General features: G+C 31.0%; 1 protein-coding gene across 2 annotated transcripts in view; it reads right to left on the bottom strand.

Moving 5' to 3' along the window:
• Nucleotides 1–10,154, bottom strand: part of LOC119685305 — a 15,726-nt gene that overhangs the window by 874 nt on the left and 4,698 nt on the right. For both annotated transcript variants that reach the window (XM_038099549.1, XM_038099548.1), the window contains 3 exons: nucleotides 2,508–2,812; nucleotides 1,210–1,443; nucleotides 135–800 (listed from right to left, as the gene is read on the bottom strand). In XM_038099549.1, the coding sequence (XP_037955477.1) occupies nucleotides 135–800; nucleotides 1,210–1,443; nucleotides 2,508–2,812 (1,205 nt within the window). The remainder of the gene's footprint in view (nucleotides 1–134; nucleotides 801–1,209; nucleotides 1,444–2,507; nucleotides 2,813–10,154) is intronic.

Below are 10,154 nucleotides of genomic sequence, written 5' to 3' on the forward strand. Positions count from 1 at the left end.
CATTCTACGTTCTTCGACTGCAAGTTTTTTTGAAGCATAGATTTTTTCACTAAACACAAATCGCATTGTTCTGTCAACGACTTGGCAATGCATTTGTTTTCGCGAATACTCTCCAGAACGAAACCTAAATGGACTTGCATATCCGTGTTGCACTTCATTTCAATACGATAGAGGTTGTTTAGTACATAGATTTGGTTTCTTGTGTTATTGCAATTTTGTTTGGCCTCTTCAGTTTCTTGTTTCATCCTCTCAACTTCCAAACGTTGTTTGCGCCAAGTTTTCAACATGAGTAAGGAATAAAACTTAATATCTGATTCACTGTTTCTGTTTGAAGATAGAAGTCCGTGTTGAAAAAAGTATTTAGTTGGTAGTTGTTGCAAAACATTCAAAGCTGAACATGAACCAGTAGAGTCCTTTATAGTCCCAGCGCATCTAGAAGTGATATTTCCCTTTTTTAAAGTAATGGGCGTTTTGCAATTTAGTAAGCGCAAGGTTTTCATATCAACCAATGAATTCGACTTTTGCAGGCAGAACTCATTAATTTTTGTATCAAGTTGCGATATCGGCTGTTCAGCACTACAATATTCAGATTCTGAATCTGTGGATAATGTCTGTTTCTCTAATCGAAACACCGATAGTGCCTCATTGTAATCTACTTTGTTTACGTGTTCAACTGCTTCTATACCTAAATATGCAGTAGCACCCGCTAACGACCTAGAATTATCAGGTTGTTGATCATTCTGTGTGAATTGTGCTTCGACTTCAGTTATTGACTCTATATTGCTTTCTAGCAGTGCACTCTGAAATCCAATAAAAGTGAAAAAAACATTTAAGTAGTAAAATTAGATATTATTAGAGTATTTGGTTTATAAAATATACACACTCGATTGGATTGCTTATTATTGCATGATTCTTGAAGTCAAAAATATTAGTAGAGTTGTTAAATCTAATGAACTTTATGATAACTCAATTATAAAACACAAAATTAAAAAGAATTTAATTTTTTGTAATTTTTTCAGAACGTAAAATTGATTAGTGACTTAATGCCGGTTTTATATTTCAAGCATTTTTATATCCATCATTTATAATCACTGGGCCTAATAATTCTTAATCGTTATAAATGTTACAATTTTTATTACCTATCTTTAATTGCAATATTTTAATTATTTTTCAATTTTTTGAAAGATTTATTTTACCGAAAATACAAACCTTGGAAAAAGCCTCTCTTGTTAGCGTATAGTCAGTTTTAGGCCTTCTCTTTAACCTTAGGATTGGATACTCAATGCACTGGTCTGAGTATTTGTCATCATCGGTGATTGTTTTCAATGATTTATCAGTACTTTCCATTTCCTGAGGACATCCTTCGTTTTGAGTGTTTATCATACAATTTCCATTTTTTTTACTAGTCAATTCATTGATTGTTTTAAATTTTGGAACATCACTCTTAAAAAAATAATATTTTTAAATACTTAATAATCAAATAGACAAACAAAACAAATTTATGTAGGATTAGGTGAATGACTATTTATAGTAAAAAATTTCGATTTAGTATTCAAACCATATTAATTTCAGAAAGTGATTCTTCTGTATAAGCAAAGAAATTATAAAACTTGTATAGATCTGAATGATTCAAAAATATAGACTTAATAATTAACAGAAATAGAGGAAGATTCATAAGAAGGATTCTTTTGGAATCCTAAAAAGAAAAATATTTACATAAGTTTTAGATAAAATTATAAAACTTTTTGGATCAACTAATTTAATAATTTTATCAATAAAAATCTGGTTAAGAAATGGAAAACAAATCGTTTCTTTCAAATTCGACTTTATGCATCAACAAATTCTCTTTTAGAAGTGACTAACTCTAACTCATTCCAAGATTCTCTTAACTTTTCAATATCTATTATAGACCTATTTGTCTGCATAGTCTGTTCAGCTCTGTTAGTGACTGTATATTTAAAGTAATCTTCCTTAGACTAATTAGTAATATATATATATGGTATAGTCATAGTGACTACTTTTTTAGACTCACTTCAAAGTTAACACTTGTGTTCAATATTGCTTGAAAAAACTTCAGTAAAAATATCCAGTTTATTAAGAATTTTAACAAGCATTATGAATTTATTTAAAGTATCACTAATTAGCTTTTTTTTTTATTTAATTAGTTTTTGTTTTGAGGAGAGTATTGTATTTAACGTCCATCACTTAGTAGAATAGAATGAAGACCTGAAAATTATATCAATAGTCCAGCTAGAATAGCAGACTTTTTCTAGTAATAGCACACTAGATATCACAGGCATACAATACCTAATTGTCCTAAAAAACATTGTTTATTATATGTCCCATCTAATTATCATAGCCATCATTGCAGCTAGATTAGAAGATAAGTTGCAGAAGCTAATTGAAAATATATATCGGTATTGCCATCAGTTGATATGATATATTTCTTGAATAATACATAGTTAAAAATGTATTTATAGTTTATTAACAAGTTATCTTCTACTTACTTTTATAGGACTCCCACTTTCGCTCTTATATTCTGAGTTTTCTTTTTTTTTTAAAGTTAATATTGGATACTTAACCTCTCTAATAGAATCTTTATCATTTGTGATAAGTTCAGAACTTACTAGACATTGATCATCTTCGGATGGAACAAAGTTGCACATGTTTTCAATAGGAGACAGAAGCATATCGGAGTAATGGCCACTCTTGCCGTCTGTAGAACTATGTGCAGCTTTCTTGTCTTCTGTTTCGGATTCTTTAATTGGTGTAAACTCTGACATTTCACTTTGAGTTGTAAATTCAGATGGAACTAAAATTGAGTTGTGATAATATTAAAAAGTAAAAATTTATTTTGTAATGAATATTTAGAAAAATTGTATGTGTTCATATTAATTTCAATGCTATCTGTATACTAAACATATGTCAAACTATAGTATTTTCTTGAGCGAATTCTACTTTTTTGTCATATAGGTATAAACTTTTTTAACACAGGGTTGTATTTAGTTGGAACTATTTTATACAATTAAAGGATTATTCCTTTTTCATAAATGTGTCCAAGATATTTTCTCCTAAGAAGTCAATATTGGCACTGATTGTGAAAATATTCAGAATTTACAATAAGAAGCAAATACGGACTACAGATACAAGCATTTTTGTAATATTTCATAAAATTAGTTTTATTTTGCAAACCTCTTTTAAGTATTAGTATTTCTTTACTTTTAAAAACTTTATACCATGTCAAGGAGGCATTTGATATACGTAGTTTGGTCATAAAGTGGTAAAGGATTCATCTTGAAGTCGGCTAAGCAGTCAAGTAGAAGTCGGTCAAGCAGTCAAGTAGTAGCAGTAGTAGTAGTCAGTCGGCAGCAGTAGTCGATCGTAGATAGTTGGTATTAGAAGTCGGTACTCAGCATCCGTATTAACAATTAACTTGTACATATATATAATTTTTATATAATATATTTTGAGCTTAACTTTTATATATATATAAATGTTTTTTTCATATTTATGTATTAATCTTTAAAGACACAGATCAGTTTAAAGAACTTTGAACCGTTGAAAGGGCTTTAAACTGATCCGTATTAGATACCTGTGCTACAAATTGCATTGATGGTCTATCTTGTTAATTTCTCTAATTCAAAAGTATTTATATATATATATGTACAGTTTGGTATCATTGTTGACAGAATACACTTATGTGCTTTCGAAAACTCTTTCATACGTTGTTGTATTATTTAAGATACTGTTTTTGCAAGAACTTAATGCTGCTTGTATATCCCAATCTGTATACATTAAACACTGAGCTTTTCTTAAAAAAGTGTCGTATTCAGAGGAGATAGATTAGGGGATAGATTCTGACCTTGATAATATAATACAAAATACAAAAATTTCGCAAACACTGCCCAAAAAAATAATATTTTCTACTATGTCCGGTCCTCTTGGCGCTCCTGGTTATGCCACCGTTTTAATACTTTTATCCGCGTTGATCATTACTAATGCCTAAAATATATGTAGACAATTCCGTGTTAAGTTTCTTTTTTATTGTAATAATAAGTTAACTATCAGTGTTTGTTTAAGATGCTTAGAGTTAATTTTAGGAATTTCATCGTAATCAAGTCAAATGAACATAAGTTTGCATCTATGAAATCGAATGAAAATATTTTTATCAAACTCGAGTTGCTATCAATATTGTACGCACTGCATGTATTGCCATCGCGTGAGATATATGTAATAATTGTTTGTTTATGCGAAAACACAGATGCATGTAAAATGTACAAAAATTCGGTCCTAAATCCTTCACAAGTGCACATTCGATGCGCACGTGAATGTGAATTCAAAATAAGGACGAAATGCAAATGTGACAATGTCACCAAATGTGACAAGACATATAAAAGGGTTCAAATGTATTTGCATAAAATTTTTGCAATATAACAAAAGCAACAACAATAACAACAACCACAACAACAGAATGCAGTTTTACATTAAAGTCACATCCAAATAAATTTATGCACATATGTGTTGTTGCATGTACATTTTTAATCCTTTGTAGCGTTTTCTATCAAAACAAACAATCTGACATTTAATTTAAATTCCTTCACAAATAATTTTGTTTGCACAAACTTTCATCAAAAGGACAAAAACAAAGATGAGTTTTCCGATAAAAAATCTATAAACATTATCGGAATTTTTAAAGTCACTCCATGTAGAGTAGAGTCACTTCATGGGATGAGAGTGGGGACCACTATGGAATACTCATTGCTGTGAGAAGTAGCAAGATTAGCATCCCATAAATTGAATTCTATACGTATAGGAATCAGCAGGAGGTAAGTGTCTTTTTGACAGGACAATAGATGTAGGAAATAAATTAATTCCAAATGTTCCGATACTTTGTTCCGCTAAGCTGAGCAACTTTTTCAATTAAATGGCAAAATCAAATTTAATAAAAAATGAAAAATCTTAAAGACTCAAAGACTCAAGATTGCAAGTGATGAATGCAACTGATGAATGGTGCGGAATCTGTCCTGTAGTTGATTTGAGTCAATGCAATAGCATTGTTAGCGCATTCAGCAGCAAATGACATTGAGTTTATATTAAGAAAATAGGCAAAATGCTTTTGTGATATACTCAGCTATGAGGCAGTCTGGAAAGCGCACATAGTTTGGCCGATGTTAATGACACTTTGCTGACGTAGCCTGTGTTGCCGCTGAAGGAAATCTGAATTTGCAAAAATACACAACAGACAGCAAAATGCAAAGAGGAGGGCAGGCCTTTCTTTGTGTGAATGCACTTTGCTGGGAACAACTAAGAAGAATCGCAAAAATAATGGTAATAAGGAAATAAATGTTGCTGGAGGCGCCAGGGACATGCTCAATACACGTCGCCGTTACTGGCCTATGCTGTTATGGTACAATGATATGCAGCCGAATGAATGCGAAGAAAGGCCGGTGGCAATCATTTCCTCATGACAACAAGACAAGTTTGCGTTTCTATTCTGTTCTCGTCTCGTTTCGTTTCGTCTCGTCTAGTATCTCGTCTACTATTTTTGAGAATGTCTCGGTTGCATTTGACAAACAAGATTTTCGAAAGTTTCTTAGCAATTTCCTGACATTTCGTTTTCTTTCACAACTTATTTTGTCTCTTTTAAGAATCCATTGAGGCATATAATTAAATTGAAAAGAAAACAACTTACCAATTTTTCAATTCATGTAAAATGTTTTAAATTGGAACTTTGCAGAAACCTATTAAAAAGTTAGAATGCAGTTGAAAACTTTCATCTTCTGCTTTTTATTTTAATTAAATAAAAATGAGTTGTTTCAGAAACAAGAAACAAGAAACTCGTGACTTGCAACAAGGAATTAAGTGCCAAATCAGAATAGGATTTTCTGATTGTGATGCATAAATAATATGCATAAATAATATTGTATCTGACGAATTCTACATATTAAAGTGAAAAGATTTAGCAATTCGTCTCGAAGATATTTTAAGAATTCCTGCATTCTACTTGATTGTCAGGAACTTTGTTAAGATTGTACGATATGCAAAAAATGTACGTACTCCGGCATCATTTTGTAAAATTTCATTCCAAAAATACAAATGTGACACATGCATATTGAACATTTTTTAGAATTCCATATAAGGAATTTGTAAATTGCAATGCAATTCCGAAACAACTTTAAATCGATTGGAACTGAATTATACGACAAATTGCATTTCACAAAATTAAAGAAGAGGATACTAAAATCTCTTTTGATTTGTATTTGTATTTTTGCTAAGGATATGTAAATGCAGTAATCCAATTTAAAATATTTTGTTAAAAAAGCATCTACACAATTTTAAGGAACCTGAACTGTTTTATTAATTGGGAATACTTGCAACTTCCAAGTCTTGAATAGTTAATAATTTTAAAATAATTTGATGAAAACAATTTTTTTAATTATTTTAAACACATCACATGATAAGCATCATTCTATAGAGTTTGATCAGCTTCACTGCTCGGGGTGAGCTTTAGCTGCATCAACCAACTTTCTCCATACTGCTTTGAATGTTGTTTTAAACCTCCAATTTTGGATACCCATTATTACGATGTCGTCTTATACCTGGCCTACCTCTACTGTGGTCGTTATACGGCATCAAATGGAGTATTCGCTTTTGTGGTCTTCCAGCATTCTGGAAGACCACAAAATGAATCTGACATGACGTGTCTGATCCATTGCAATAGTTACGACTTTTCGAACTTTACAACATGTTACGGCATCCGTTACAAAGTTGTAGTAGCTCTGCGTTTGTGCGCTGACGCATATCTTCGTGGTTCAGGCGTATGGGACTATAACATTTTTTTAGCCCCTTTATTTCAAAAGCTCTAATTTGATTTTCATCTGCTATAACGATCGATTATGTTTTGTAAAATTGATATAACAACCCTCGTATATATATTAGTGTAATTAAGATGCAATTGCACATTAAGATGCAATTTGTATTAGAAACTTTTATTCAAAACTTTTAATATAAAAGTCTTTAAGCTGCCAGAATTTGGCTACCCGATGCAAATAAAAGTGAACATTTCCCCATGTAAGCCACTCTGAATCCATTTCAGTTGCACAAGTTTGCCAATTTACTTGCGGCAATCATGGCAATTATTGGTGCAACTTCGTTTTGCGTTTGGTTCCAACACTACCAACTCAAAAATTATTTCAAATTCTATGACATTCAGAAAATTTCAGAAACAATTTGGGAAAAAATACTTTCTTTTCACCAACACCAGCCAAGAATTCTACACATTTACAAGATCCTGCGGAGTGAGAGTCAAGCGAAGTTGCAACTTCATTAACAGCAGCTTGTAATTGCTCTAATAGAAATTAGCAGTTTGTTTTGGAGTTTGTTTATTGTTGCAATAGCAACGAAGTTATAAAGTTTCTTTTCGGTTTATGTATCCTTTGAACAGTTTCCTCGGTTTAACAAGAATTTATGTCACAAATTTGTTTAGATTTAATTGGCCAAGGAGTTGCTGAAAGGGTAAAATTTCAAACTTAAGTTTAAATTAAAGAAAATTTACAAGTTTTTCATATCAGTCATAAGAAATTATTAGTTTTTATTAAAAATATTAGTTTTACACTATATTCTGTATTTCATTGGGAAAGGCTACTAAGATTATCACAATCAAAAATGCTTTTAGGAACTTACACCTAAAACGCTTTAAGGATGTCATAGAACAAACAAAGAATAACCTTAGAATTATAACGGGATCACAAACCAATTGCTGTAGATTCAATAATCACCTAACATGCCTAGCATTGATGCACAAGTGGGAGAAACACCTACGAGGGTATTTCATGGAATATAGCGATTCAAGACTATGAAAGATAGGCTCTATACTGTCTTTTATTGAAGAAATCTGATTTGAAGAATTACTCTAACCCGACTAATGGACACAATAGACCTTTTAGACCGCAGTATATTATGCCTTTTACATAAAATTAATAATATATTCCGTCGAGTTTTCGAACTCAAGTCTTAACTCAAGTTATTAACAAATAAATTTTAGAGAAAAATTATTTCAAATGAATACAGAAAAAGAAAATTTAACCATTTTTTTATCAATTCAGAATACGACAAAAAACATTAAAAAAGATATCTAGCAATTGGTTTTGGTTAAAAAAATGCTATTATTGTTATCTTAATAGTTGGCATTTTGAATATTGACAATCGGTTAGTTGGATAGTTGGTAGATTTCAGAATAGTCTTTGACAGTTTAAGCCGATCATACATTTGGGCAGCACTCTCCAAAAGGAGGATGCCAGGAAATATTATAAATCTTATCTTAAGCATTCATTGTCGCACTAGATGATATTCTCAGCAGAGCATTAAAAAGTACCATGGGTATCCAATTGAGATTGTTTGAGTGTCTTTAAGGTCTATAATTTTCCAACGATGTCCTGTTGCTAAGTCACAGACTTGATGAATTTCAGCAGATGATATCCGTTATAGCTGAACATGGAGAGTCTGTCGGTTAAAGGACAAGTACTGAAAAAACAAAAAGCATGGCGAGCGGATAGAGTGCAGTTCAAATTGTAAGGTTGCTTATAAATGATGGAAATTGAATTGAATGTGTGAACTCTTTTACCTACTTGGAAAGCATTGTGAAAATAAGAGCGGGGCTGGTGAAGACGCTACTGCTCGTATCAACAAAGCGAAAACCGCATTTGGTAAATTTAATAACATATGACGATCCAGTGAACTCAGTAAGCAAACCAAACTACAAGTCCTTAACACAAATGTAAAATCCATTTTGTACTATAGCTGTGAAACATGTAAGCTTTTCAGACATATAGAGAGAATGATGAAAATATTTGTCAACAAATGTCTTCGTAGAGTTCTCAAAATATGGTAGTCAGATCAAATATCAAATGAACATACTGAGATAAAAATGAGAAAGTGATAGTGAATAGATCATACGCTTAGACAAGCAGAAGCAGAAGACTTGGTGCGGAATAAACTACTACATGCAAAGAAAAAACGCCTACGTCTAACGCATATATAAAAAAATTGATCTTACCATTAGCTGAAAATATGTCAATTTTACTTAAAGAAGAGAAGATATTGAAATTGATATGAACCCTCATTAGTTAAAATGGTAATAATTATGGTTAACGTCAAACAGATGAGAGTACAGAAGACCATATTTTGTGTTTTAGCGAAGAAAACCTTAAAATATTCTTGATATATGGTTGACAACAAATCGGTTAATATGATCCGGTTTCTTGCACTAAGGTTCAGAAAGAATATTGTTACTGAGTTAGTTGATTTAATGTTTTGAATTATTTCATGCATTATTAAGTCTCCGACAGACGACCAAAAAAGTTATTCTATATAACCGATATTATATACATATATATATAGTTAACTTATTTTTTAAATTTATGCACCTAAGAACGAATCTGTGAATTTAATTCGAAAAGAAGAATACAATATGAAGTATAATAATAATGCTAATAACAATTTCTTTCAATAATAATTTCTTTTAAGTTGTGGTTATAAATAACCGATAATGATATATATAATATATATATCTTGCAATTTATCGATAGTATTTATTGATTAATTAGAATAGTATAGTTTTATATCAGACAGTTGGAAACATCTTTAGATATCCAAGCTGCTGACACCAGAAGTTTGTAAATACCTTATATATATTGTTAATGTCTATTAGAAGTAGTATATAGTTTTTAGTAATATTTAGATATAAAATTTAGATATAAGTATATAGAGTACCAAATAAATGCAATGAGGTTTCTCTATTAATGCCAAAAATGAAAAAACACAATCCCCGAATTTGGTAATTACGAATGCTGCAACATTTGCAACTAAAATTGGTGTTAACTGCACATTTTTCTGTCTTCTATTCTCATCATATGATGTGCACAATGTGCACAATATGTGAAGAGGAACTCGTTCTTTGGAAAAAGAGAGGATGAATAAATTAGCTAGAAGACGTCGATTGAACTTGGTTTTCATCGCAAAAGTTTTAACCCTTTTTTAGGATACAACTTTTCATACAGCAATTGCTGCAAGGTTTTGTTTTAATATATAAGTATACAAACAAGTGTATAAATACATCCATATATTCGACTATATATAAGTATATAAATATGTGT

This window comes from Teleopsis dalmanni, chromosome 2, assembly GCF_002237135.1.
Source record: "Teleopsis dalmanni isolate 2A chromosome 2, ASM223713v2, whole genome shotgun sequence".
Taxonomy (NCBI): Eukaryota; Metazoa; Arthropoda; class Insecta; order Diptera; family Diopsidae; genus Teleopsis; species Teleopsis dalmanni.